The 13,581-nt window shown below is 43.1% G+C and overlaps 2 protein-coding genes across 2 annotated transcripts; both read left to right on the plus strand.

Moving 5' to 3' along the window:
- Positions 1–7,180: 7,180 nt before the first annotated feature.
- On the plus strand, positions 7,181–8,269 carry LOC110883194. Its single transcript, XM_022131012.1, has 2 exons — positions 7,181–7,549; positions 7,655–8,269. The coding sequence occupies exons 1-2, from the start codon at positions 7,181–7,183 to the stop codon at positions 8,267–8,269; spliced, it is 984 nt and encodes a 327-aa protein (XP_021986704.1).
- Positions 8,270–9,489: 1,220 nt separating this feature from the next.
- Positions 9,490–10,955, plus strand: LOC110883193. Its single transcript, XM_022131011.1, has 2 exons — positions 9,490–10,297; positions 10,378–10,955. The coding sequence occupies exons 1-2, from the start codon at positions 9,490–9,492 to the stop codon at positions 10,953–10,955; spliced, it is 1,386 nt and encodes a 461-aa protein (XP_021986703.1).
- Positions 10,956–13,581: the final 2,626 nt, after the last annotated feature.

Raw genomic sequence — 13,581 nt, forward strand, 5'->3', positions numbered from 1 at the left:
AACATATAGGTACCAAGGCTAAAGAGTTGGAAACAACCTCTAGGAGATCCAATGCACCGTCAAAGCTATGAGAAAAAGGTACGTCATACACAAAGCCAAAATTTTAATACGACAGGCCTAAGCTAGCTTTCTCCCCTACAAACCACGGGGCAACCCCTTACTATTGAAAATTTTACCCCCCCCCCCCCCAAACCAAGACACCCTATGAGATCCTAACTACAAAAACAGTTAAAAGCTCATTTTCACCCTAGGACCTAAGTCTTTCCCAAATGACTATTGTGAATTCCATAAGGGTTATAGCCACTAGACAGACAATTGTATGTGTGGGGTGTCGAATCCAGCAAATAAATAAATAGTAAACCTACTTAACACACTAAAAATAGTATGAATGGAAATCAGGTTCATGTCCTCAAATATATAAATTAACTAATTATTCCAAAATGACTTTATTCATATACAAATATTTTAGGGGGATTAGTTTAACTAGAATAAAAAGACGATTTTTATTTTAAGAAGTTGTTGGATTAAAGAAAGTGTCAATTAAGCTGGTTGGGAAATTCAGATGTTAAAAGCTAATTTCAACAGCAAGGTAATTTCTTAATTTGATTCGGCTTGCGATTATTAAAGGTCACGGTGTAGTGATCCTTTTAAATAATATGTATTAATACTAGACGTCACCTCCCTCGGACATCCACTCCATCTAATGTCTAACCAAGTGCAATTCTTTGATTAGAGCCAACCCGTTACTCTAAGCTCACATCGTTTGGATCTTCTTGTATAGGTTGTGTGACAGAAGTATCGATTATAATTAACCACTAACGTCGTTTGGATCTTAGTAGATACTGTACTCCTCCTCCAACTACTATTGTCTAAATCAGGGGTTTATTTGATTGCTTGAGAAAACACGCAACTTCTTGAGAAGAAGTTATTAGATTGAGAAGAAGTAACCCTCACCTGAAATCCTGATTACAATTTTAACACAAAAAACCTGTTTACTGATTCAAACACCACATAGACATGGTCTTGGTATTAATGACTTTGATTAACTATTAGAGACAGTTTTTAACAATAACTATACAACCTAACAGTTCGTTACACTATACCAATTACTTGATGAGAGGGTTTTTAAGCATGTTCTAATAGGTTTAACTATAAGCTTTTATGTGTGAAATTGAATTACTTTAGTATTATATGATTTGCAGGTGTTTGGAGCTTAGTTGATTTAATTCGAAAGTTAATTGAAGGATTTAGGAAGATTGGTGGATGCTAGAAGTTGCTAGAAGGAGATAGAGAAAACCTCATTGAGGGCGCCATTGTCTCATTTGAGGGCGACATTGTCTCACTTGAGGGCGCACAGCAGAGGCCGACCACAGTGTAACAACTGCACAGAGGACACCACTATCTTAGTATGAGGGCGCCAGCAACCCAGTATAGGGCGCCACCGGCGCTCTATGTCGATTTAATTACGGAAGTTGGGGATTTCAACCCCTATTTAAATAGAAGCTTTATGGTTACAAAATAATTAATTCTCCAGCCGTTTTTGGTGATACTAGAGGCATTCCAGAAATCTCAGTTTTGATGCAAGAAGAATCCAAGAATATGTCTTTCGGTTTGAGCAAAAACATGCGCTGCTAATCCACTCATGATTTCCTCTAGGCGTAGGGTTTGTTATAAACACTTTGATTGATTTTTCGTAGTTTTGGGATTGGATTCTTAAACCCTTTAAGTTTTTCAGTGAATCTAAGTGAATCTAACTGTGGTTTTACATTAAATTGTTCAGTTGTTTTGGGTATTAAATTGATGAACTTTTTGTCTATGATTTGTTTATTGGTTTATATATTCATATGATTGAATTGATGTGTTGTGCATAAACCCATTAAGTTAATTACATAGCCATCACTTGTTTAACTCACGCCTAGGCTACCATTAATGGCTTCTCACTAATTTAAATAGATTGAGTGTTTTGTAAAAGCTGAACCTAGAGGGGATTACCTTCTTCTCATAATTATTTTCTCAAATTGATGCAGGCCCAAGTATAGAGGATCGGGCAATGACATTTCTGGAGGCCCATGATCGAGCCTCCAAGAGTGTTTTACGAAAACGAGCATAACTTTGGCTACGAGTCTCCGTTTTGGGCATTCGACCAGTCAAATCGAAGCTTGAAATGAGGAGCACGTCATCGAAAGGACCCAAAAGGGGCCCTGTGCAAGTTTTGGCCCCAAAAACGCGTTCTAATGGCAGTTTTGGACACTTTTATGTTTTTTCTGTGTTTTATGCATTTTGTTTTTGGGCTTGTGTTTGGCCCATGGCCTTTTAGTGGCCCATTTCGAATTTCCGTCTTTATTTATATGTTGCTCTTCTAAGTTGGATGGTCAGAAATCAATTTTGAGTTTACTCACTTTTCACTTTAAATTCTCAGCCCTTTGGGTTGAATTTTTGGGGTTTGGGGAAGATCATCACGGGTATTCGCAGAATCAACGTGATTTGTTCTTCGTTATCATAACACACACTACATCAGTTGGTATCTGAATTCCTGGCTCAAAATGCCTCCGAGGAGAAATTGGCCACTCGATGATGTGTATGAACGGGAGTTGGAGCAGCGACTTATGGCGAGAGTGGATCAACGTTTGGATCAAGTGGATGATCAGTTGACTGACAGGATGCCTGACTTGATCAATTGAAGGAGGCAGGGACCCAATGACGGGTATCGTTCTGATTTTAGTAACCCATTTGGTGATGGTTCGAATTCCGAGGATATACAGGAAGGGGGACCAAGGAGAGAACGTTGAGGGGGTAATAGGCATTGGGATTCTTGGATAAGAGTTGATATTCTAGAATTTGATGGGACTAGTTTGAATTCGGAGGGGTTCATCAATTGGTTGGCTACTGTAGAGGAGGTGTTTGAGTACAAGGAGGTGCCTAAAAAAACGGGTGGCTTTAATAGCTACCAGGTTACGTGGTAAGGCTTCTGCATGGTGGCAACAATTGAAGCTAACACGCAATAGGCTCGGAAAGTCAAGAATTGTGACATGGACCAAGATGAGAAAGTGCTTGCGGTCCAACCCATATGTACTAAAACATTTAATTATAATAGATCTTTCCACTTCCTCTCATTGTTGAGGAGAGGGTAACGAATTGTATTGTATAAGTCACTCATGAGGACACTTCTTATAAAGCATAATATATGTAGAGGAGAATCATGCTTATGTGAGTTATACCAAAAAAATAATAGTACTTTTCTTTTTCCAGCTTTGGTTGTAGTCATTATGGTTTTAGGTAGAAAATCATCACTTTCTAAGTTCATTAAGGTGAATAAGGTCAAGTCTTTTACCTAGGGCATAATCGTACAATAAAGTAAAGAAAAGATAAGAAAGAAGAAGCCATCTCATGTGACTCTGACATCATGCATAGTAAAACAGTGCAAGTCGCTTGTAGACTATTTATTAATTTTGTTTCACATAAAATGTTCCACAAATTCATTGCTCTGGTATGAGCACATGGTACAATTGTGCATTAGTCATTTGTACCTTACACGGATGACTTGTAATCTTTTCATTTTTATTTTTATTTTTTAAGCTTGGGAACCTTGGTTTCTTAGTTTTGGATAAGAAAATAAGACGCATATTCTCAGAAGACCCGTTTCAACGAGTTCTTAGCTATCTGTTTGTGAGACAAAGAGCTCGGAAGCGAATCATATGCACTTCCAAAAATTCTAGATCTCTGAGTAAACATAATGATATGTTTTTAACAGTTTATGACGGGGATAGTCAGGGATTTAGAACCTGTTTAACCGGAGTCAAGAAGCAGACTTGACCGTCGTGGAGAGGGAAGATCCAGCCATTTGTATGAAGAGACCGAGACATGCTTGTGCTCAGTTCCACGGATGGCGCCAATGTCGAATCCATGTTTGAAACTGCCGGCGTTACTAACCTTAGATTCTGTTAGGACCGGTTTGACTCCGAAACGATTGCGTAATCGAACGTGTGACATGCGGAATCCGTGCACGAACGCGAGCTAACACACGTGATGTAATATAAACGTGATTCTATTGACAAATTTGATAACGTACAGCACCTGAATCACGAACAATAAACTTTCTCTCTCTAGCTTCTCTCTCTAGCTTCTATCTCTCCAAGATGTGAAAATGGCAAAAGTTCTAAACCTAAGGCATAAGCCTCCTATTTATAGGCCAAGGGATTAATGAGGTTTCTCATTAATTACAATTACGCCACCTTGCCTTTTTGACTAACTAACTCTAAAATAACAATGTAACTCTCGTTCTCTTCGATTTCTGCTACGGATTAGATTGACGGAGGCGATAGACAGATAATGCACTAACAGATTCAGCGGGATCCGGCTCAGATTCCTCATCTTGTCGTCATGGTGACGGTTCCTCTTGCGGGGCATCGGGTCTTGGGTTGTAGCCACAGGTAAATTGAGTTAAAGGGCCCGAGGGGTTTACCCCGAGGGCACTCTGATGCTCAAGTCAGTATCATGTATGGCAATGATAATTATAAGTGTAAGTAAAGGGTGTAGTTTGGAGAGAGAGAGAGAGAGAGAGAGCAGCAGCAGATGTTGTATGGGAGAAGGAGGAAGGAGAAGTAACCTCAATTTGTGGGAGATGTTGTCTGTCCCTTTTAGGAGAAGGAGCTTTTCCTTTTATAATAGTATTCTTGGGCCTTAACCCTAATGGGTTGGCCCAAGAGTGGTTTCACTAGAATCAGGTCCACATGGACCCACTGAGCATGTGGGGAAAATCTAAATGGGCTCAGGCGCAGACACCATTTCATAGGAGCCAGCCCAGACGAGGAGCCCAAGCGGGGACCCTGGTCGTCAGTATCCAACCCACTCGTTTTTTTGGGCGACGTGTTTTAGGCGATTTTTAGATCTGATCTGTTCTGGAGATATTTTTCAAGCAATACCCGCCTCATTTATAAACTGAATTCTGACATGCTTCAGTGGTGGTGATAATGTTGCACGAAGACGGGGGTGGTGGTTTATGAAGGTGGAGTAGATGGTGGTGGTGGTTTGCGAAGGTGGAGTTTGTGGTGGTGGTTTATGAAGATGGTAGTGGTGGTTTGTGACAGTGGCTGGGGTGGGGATAAAGTAATGAACTAGGGTTTGGTGGGTATAAATTAGGGAAAATGAAAAGGGTGAACAAAATGACTGATTTGCCTTCATGTGTAACTCACATGACTAACTTTAATTGAAAAAATAAACTGGGTTAGAGCTAAAGGGCATAACGTGTTGCATTTTAAAACATAAAGTACAAAACTCATCAATTTTATAGACAAATGACATCGCCTGAAATTGATATAAAAATAAAAGACAAAACTTGCAATTCACTCTTGGTTATATGTTATAGATTTAGATTCAAGTATTTCAATATTTTTAAAGCAACTACTAAATAGCCAAGAATAATTTCAATATTTTTAAAGCAACTATTAAATACCCAAGATCTTGATTATATATTATAGATTTAGATTCAAGTATTTCAATATTTTTAAAGCAACAATTAAATAGTCAAGAATAATTTCAATATTTTTAAAGCAACTATTAAATAGCCAAGAATAAATTGCAAAAACTTTTAACAGTTTCCAATTAGCTTTTGACACCTTCAGGCCCAATAAAGTAGTGTTTCGTCGTAGAAGAATGTTCCAATGAAAAAATATCATCCTACAAACTATCATCCTACATCCACTATGCTATTGTTTTAGACATATTTCTAGATGACGAGGTATGACCCGGATCGGTCAAACCGACCCGGTCATCACCTATTATTTTATTATAAACAAATAATTATAAACATTTATTCTAGAATGTTCTATTCTACATGGATAAATCACGTAACTAAATCTCCATTCTTTTGGGAAGATCATGCAAATCCCTAACTTATCGGAGCCCATCCTAAGTTAGGGAAAAACGCTAATGGTAAACTATAAATAGAGGTAAACATCTAAGGTATGATTCATCTTGCTCTCGTTTTCTCTCTCTCTACATTCATACTTTCTTTCTCCCAAAACCGAGACTTATTCTCACACCGGAGGGTGGTTACAGGAATAACCACAATCCTGTAACGAGTCCTAACGGTGTTCTGTTTTGTAGCTAACAGTTCGGATCGCCAAGAGTTGAAGTCTTAGTCGGATACTACCGTAAAGGTAAGTGTTTCTTCATTGGCGCCATCCGTGGGACCTTTTCGGTAACAGCAAGACTGAACCCCATGGCAAGCGATCAGAACGTAGCAGTAACACCAAGCCAGGCGATCGTAACTAGCAACCCAGTGCTAGAGACAAGCCCCGTTACCACCATGCCAGCCTCACCGGCTGTAACCAGGTCACTCGACTTGGAATTTGAAGCAGAAGGACCCCCACCAGGCTTTACAGGTACCATCGCCGTTTCTTCTGGGACAACGTCGGCAGAGCTGTTTTCCTATACTTCTCTGCAGTTCCAATTGGTCGAACCAATTGCAACAGGCGTTAACGTTTTCACCCCAGCAACAACCACTAGTGCATAGACGATACGTCACAGCACTATGCCAGTCATAACATCAGCAAGCCCAAGCACTTTTATACCACAGGTGAGCATGCCTCAGTACTATCAACCTTCGGTCACCTACGCCATGCCACCCTTGTATTCAGCAGCGCTAACGGTGATGTTATCTACACCACCCCCATCAACCCGTGGTCATGCCAGCGGGAATCATGAACGCTCCGGTTACGCCGGGAAATCAGGCTTACTTCCCCGGGTACTATTATGCACCCCCTTACGGGTATTTACCTCCATACAATACTCCGACTTATACTTCTCAAGGGGCAGCGTAAGGCTATGCTCAGTAGTCACCATACGCGGCTTATATGCCCCCTGGTGGACTTTTCCAACATCCCAGCCGGTCTATGGTCAAACTCCTCCAACGGCAGAACCCGCGTATGATAGAGGAAACGCATCTAGGCCTCGATTCTCCCCAGGTGGAGGTCCCAGCCCCACGCTAAACATCACCCCGGCTCAACCCCCTGTCGTCCAGGGTGCCACCCAGGGTAGGGTAACTCCCCCGATACAGCCCATCAACATAGAGGAGGACGAACTTACCAGACCTTAGAAACCGGTGGACGCAACTTTCAAATCAAAGTTCACCAGAAGAATAGCGGAAGCCCACATCAAGGAAAAGCCCAAGATGCCTCAAATGGTAGGCAAATACGATGGTCTAGGCGACCCTGATGATCACCTCAATCTATTCAAAAGCGTAGGGGAAGTAGCCTGCTGGCCCATGCCCCTCTGGTGCAAGATGTTTGTCCAAACGCTAGTAGGCGCGACCAGGGTCTGGTTGGATAGTTTGCCCATTGGGGAAATTGATAGTTTTGAAGACCTAGAGGCTAAGTTCATACTGCAGTTTAGCCAGCAAAGAAGACACATAAAAGATCAAAATGAACTCCTCCACATTCGTCGGCGAGACAATGAAACGGTGGAAAGTTTTATTGTTAGATTCAATAAGGAGAGCCTGGCGATCCCAGGTGTCACGAACGACCTGGCATGTGGAGCTTTCTTACAAGGGGTAAATGATGATGAACTATTAAGAACACTTCACGGGAGGGATGGCGTGCCTCCCACCATCGACGAAATCTTAAGGATAGCCAAAGTGTACGTTGTACAATAAAAGGCTGTAGCTGCCAGTCACGCGGCCAATCGAAAGAAGGAGGCTCAGAAAGGTCAGGAAGATAGAGAACAGTGGAATTCTAAAAGTAAAGGTAGAGGAGACCCATACCAGAGAGATAGAGCAGACTCGCGGTATGACAGGTCTAGAAATACCTACTTAAGGAATGAATCCTCTAAGCCGTGGTCTGAGTACCCTAGTTTGAGCAAGACGCTGGCAGAAATCCTAGCTTCCGAGAACCTCAAGTTCAACCCTCCAAAGCCGCTAAAGGGCAACCCCAACAAAGACACAAGAAAGTTCTGTGAATACCACAAAGGGAGCGGCCATGATACCAATGATTGTTTTCAGTTAAAGAAGCAGATCGAGTATTTTGTGAAAGCGGGTAAATTGGCACACCTGGTGCGAGACATCAAACAGGGACCGCCTCCCGTTAAGGAAGAAAACGACAAAGCGGCGGGTAAAAGGCTGCAAGAGTTAAACATGGTATACGCTGACAAGGGAAAAGGGGCCAAAAGGAGTTTTTCCACACTCGAACCCTGGATGCTAACAACCATGACAATTGAACCTCGTGTGGAGGATTTACACCTTACCACTGATGCCTTATTATATCCGCTGCGGTAGGTGACTATAACATGAGAAGGATACTGGTAGACACTAGAAGTTCTGAAGATATCATCTACGAGCATTGCTTCAATAGGATGCAGGCAGAAGACAAAAGGCTGCTTGAGTCAGTGCACGCTCCTATTAAAGGTTTCACAGGAGAGAAGGTTGATCCAATCGGCCAAATTACTTTCCCAATTACATTTGGACAAACCCCCGGGGAAAGAACCATATTCCTAACATTCCTTGTGGTACGCGCTGAGTCATACCATAATGTAATCATCAGAAGGTTCACCCTAGGGAAATTGGACGCTATAGTCTCCATAGCGCGAGGTTTCATGAAGTTCCCTACCCCGCGGGGTATAGTGACGGTGTTTCGAGACAAGTTGGAGAGGTAGTAAATACCAAAAGATGCCGCCAAGGGCCCACTGGCGCCATCGGCCTGGAAAGATGGGTATTAAGCACACATCACCTGGATCAGATAGTTACAATAGGGGACAACCTCTCCCCTGAAGTTAAGAACAATTTGAAACAGCTACTAAGAAGGAACGCGGGCATCTTTGCCTTCGAGCACTCTGACATGATTGGATACCCCGCGATAAGGCAGAACATAAGCTAGCAACACTGCGTTAAGCCAGTCGCACAAGGTAAACGTAGTCGCACAAGGTAAACGTAGTTGCACAAGGTAAACGTAGTATGGCTCCAGATCGAAAGGCAGCGGTTGTCAAAGAAGTGCGGAAGTTGGTTGAAGCTGGAATCCTCAGAGAAACAAAATATCATACATGGGTATCAAACCCTGTAATGGTGAAGAAGCCAGATGGCACATGGCGGATGTGCATCGATTTTAAAGATCTGAATAAGGCATGCCCCAAAGACGCATACCCGCTGCCCGAGATGGACTTTAAGGTCGACTCTCTAGTTCCTTATAGGAATAAGTGTTTCCTAGACGCCTATAAGGGTTATCACCAGATCAAAATGTCCAAAGAAGATGAAGAAAAAATGGCGTTCCATACCGACGTGGGCATTTTCTGTTATACCAAAATGCTTTTCGGTCTGTGAAACGCCGGAGCCACTTACCAGCGACTCATGGATAAAGCTTTCGAAACACAAATTGGCAGAAACTTAGAAGTGTACATTGACGATTTGGTGATCAAGAGCAGGGAAGAAAAACAAATGCTTGAAGACATTGAAGAAACTTTCCAAAAGCTCAGAGAATACAATATCAAGCTCAACCCCAAGAAATGTTCATTTGGGGTAGAGGATGGCAAGTTTTAGGGGTAGTAGTCACCCGGGATGGATTTAAAGCTAACCCGGAAAAGGTAGCCGCCATAACGCGGATGCCCTCTCCCAGGACTTTGAAGGAAGCGCAAGCGTTAAATGGGCGTTTAGTGGCTATAAACAGATTCTTGGCAAGGCACACCAAGAGGTCTTTGCCATTTATAAAGAGACTAAAAGATTGCCTCAACAAGAAAAATTTTAAATGGACCAGCGAAGCGGAAGAAGCCCTACAAGACATGAAACATTTCATCGAGAAGCTACCCATGCTAACAGCGCAATACCCAGAAGAAGTGCTTAAAATGTATTTGGCAGCGGCCCACCATGCGGTAAGCGCAGTACTCATGGTGGAGAGGGATGGAAAGCAAACGCCTATATATTACATAAGCCGAGTTTTGGCAGGACCAGAAACGCGGTATCTAACACTTGAAAAGTTGGTCCTGGCACTAGTCCACGCTACTCGGCGACTCAGAAGATACTTTCAGGGTCATCGCGTGCAGGTCTTAACAAATTACCTGCTACAGCAGATTTTACATAAACCAGAGATCTCAGGGAGAGTAGCCAAATGGGTGATTGAACTAGGAGCCCTAGATATCGAGTATCGAAAGCGCACAACAATCAAGGGGCAGGTGATCGCCGATTTCTTGGCTGAAATTCCTGAGGGAGAAATTATACAGGACCCTGCAATTCATGACATCCCAGAGTCCAGTACAGCCAGACAAACTTGGAAGCTCTACACAGATGGATCGTCCAGCAGGAAAGGCTCTGGAGCAGGTCTTATGCTGGTAAGCCCAGACGAAATACGGTTGATGTATGCCTACGTTTCGATTTTGAATGTTCTAATAACGAAGCAGAATACGAGGCGCTACTTGCAGGCCTAAGGATGGCCCAATCCATGGGAGCCATAAGAGTTGACGCGTATGTCGACTCCTTGCTGGTAAATAATCAAGTAAACGAAACTTATGAGGCTAAAGAGGAGTCAATGGCAAAGTATTTAGCTAAAACAAAGGAGCTTATAGCGTCATTCGACAATGTCACGCTCAATCATGTCCACAGAGAAAAGAACCAAATAGCGGATGCCTTGAGCAAGCTCGCCACCTCAGGCATGGAAAGAGAAGTAAAGGTAGAAACATTGCAAATGCCCTCTATCGAACCTCGGGAGGTGTCCGCCCACACGGCTGAAGAACCCTGTTGGTACACCCCAATACTAAAGTTTCTCACAATGGGTGAATTACCCCCCGCCAGGGCTGATGCCCACAAAATCCAAAACAAGGCACTGCAATACGAAGTCAACAACGACATCCTCTACAGAAAATCATACCTGGGTCCGCTGATGCGATGTGCATCTCCAGCGGAAGCAAAAATATCTAATCCAAGAAATACACGCAGGCATATGCGGCATTTATGCTGGACCCCGGGCAGTCGTGGCTAAAATCCACAACGCCGGGTATTATTGGCCTGGAATGCACGAAGACGCGGTAGAAGAACTTAGAAGGTGCCGTAGCTGTCAAAAATTTGCTCCTCAAACACTCCGACCCAAGAACAACTTAATCCCGGTCACAGCGGCCTGGCCTTTTCAAAAGTGGGCGGTGGACATTGTGGGACCATTCCCGCTGGCCCCTGGAAAGCTAAAATACCTTATCGTTGCGATTGACTACTTCACCAAATGGGTCGAAGCCAAACCTCTGGCTAAAATAACCGCTGAAAACGCAAAAAAGTTCCTTTGGGAGCACATTGTGTGTCGGTTTGGACTGCCGTTGTATTTGGTAAGTGACAACGGAATGTAGTTCATGGATAGGATATTGCAAGATTGGTGTGCAGAACTCAAGATTCAACAAATCTTCACATCTGTAGCACACCTGCAAGGAAACGGCCTGGTAGAGCGGGCAAATCGAAGTTTGTTGGATGGAATAAAAAGAAGGCTGGGTTACGAAGGAAGCTCTTGGGTGGAAGAACTGCCAAATGTCCTCTGGGCACATCAAACAATGCCTAAGACAAGTAACACTGAAACTCCCTTCAGCCTAACCTATGGCGCGGAAGCAATGATACCCGCAGAAGTCGGGTTGCCCTCGCTAAGGCGTCTTAGTACTAACGATGATAATGACAGGCTCCTAAGGGAAGGCCTGGATATGCTCGAAGAAAGGTGTGAAGCAGCCGCCATCAGCGAGGCAAAATATAAGAAGACTTTGGAAAAATACTATACTCAGCGCGTAACTCATCACGCCTTCAAGGAGGGCGAGTATGTCATGCGCGATAATGAGGCAAGTAGAGCGGAACCCACAGGCAAGTTGGGACCCAACTGGGAAGGTCCTTCCGTCATTCAAGAAGACCTAGGCAAGGGAGCTTACCGCTTAGCAAGGCTAGATGGTACCGCGGTTCCACGTAGCTGGAATGCGGCTCAATTAAAAAAGTGTTATATGTAGTACTTCGCCCCTAACAGCGGGTATGAATGTTTTCTTCTCTTTTTGCAAACAAGTGTAATTCATCTATAGCGATGTCTCTTTCCTTTTTTAAGTTTTGGATTAATAAAAGTCATCTCTTTTTATGTTTCCTCGTTACTTATACAATAAAATTTACCATCGCATGTATACTGCTCTATACGGTACGAACAATTACCATCGCATCTTAACTGCACATAACGGTAAAAAAGTATCCTTGACACGAAATATTTTTCATATATATAAGTCAAAGGGTCAATATATACAGCGCTAAGAGCGGGTATCTTGGTAATAGATATGTTAACCGCTACAAAAAGATAGGTATTTTGGTAATAAATACATGCAACTATCTTACAAAAACCAAGTACTTGTCCCTGTTGTTAAAAACCAACATATGGGAACCAAAAACGAACATGTTCTAATACCTACTTCTTGGAAAGAGTCGCTGTCACCTCTGCAGGGGTATGCGACACTTTACCATGATACTCCGATGGATGAGGATCAACGACCAAATCATGGACATCTCTCTCATTCACCAGAGCAACCATCACCTCCTGTTCTTCAACCGGTTTCTTGCCGGAATGGCCACCACGACGTCTTTCATACACTAATCCACAGCGTTGAATACTGTCAGATGGAACGGTTTTCATCAAAGTATCAGCAGACAAAGCAGCGGTACTTGCCTCTGTATGGGAAGGTTCTTGATATATGATGCTCTTACAGGACCGGCTAACCCGGGTAAGACATCATCAGGAGGCACCCCTCCCCTCCGATCATATCTTCTGTCACCAGAATTTGGAGACGAACTAAACCATCGGCGACATCTAAGCGCCGGAAAATATCGGAAAGCCTCTGTTTATAACTTCTCCGACTCATCTTTTCGAATTACCAAATTTGGAAAAAGAAGTTCAATTTATAGAGGGATAAGAAATTTTGGCAGTGATGACGACAGCAATATTAATGAAAAACAATCATCACACGTCAAATCGCCACATTTCAGAAGAACGGCGGCGTTATCAATCATGACATTAGCATTAAATGTCTGACAAAGCAATCAGATATTTGCGTAAAAACCAAGTAAAACAATGTTTATACAAAATGCCTGGAGGAAATAAAATACATGATAAACAAAATGAAAGTACTTATTCCTCTTCAGACTCCGTCGCGGGGTCCAGCATCAGGCGTAAGGATTCTATGCCACCCTCGTTCACCTTGTCCATCAAATGTGCATATGCGGGCAGCGGTTCGTTGTACGCTGCCTCGAGTGCATCCGCCATATCAGCCTAGAACTTGCCCCTCGCCGTATGGAAATCAGGAGTAATCTTCTCCGATTGCTGGCACTCAAAGTAGCCCTTGTAGACACCATCATGGTGACTAGACTGATACGCGGCGGCAGAAAGATGATCTCTCAGCACTGTAAAAGGTCCAGACTAGCGAAGATACTCAAACGCCCCGACTAGGCCATTGGTTATCAGCCAATTCCTATCGCCATGCAAGGCAGCTAGTTGACTAGTTAAGCTGTCCACCTCAGCGTTTGATTGCTCAAGGGCACTTTCCACCTCTTTCAGGCGTGTGGCAGAAGATTGGGCAAGCGTATTCCTTTCAGAGACAAGGGAATCG

Source organism: Helianthus annuus, chromosome 10 (assembly GCF_002127325.2).
Source record: "Helianthus annuus cultivar XRQ/B chromosome 10, HanXRQr2.0-SUNRISE, whole genome shotgun sequence".
In the NCBI taxonomy this organism is placed as follows: domain Eukaryota; kingdom Viridiplantae; phylum Streptophyta; class Magnoliopsida; order Asterales; family Asteraceae; genus Helianthus; species Helianthus annuus.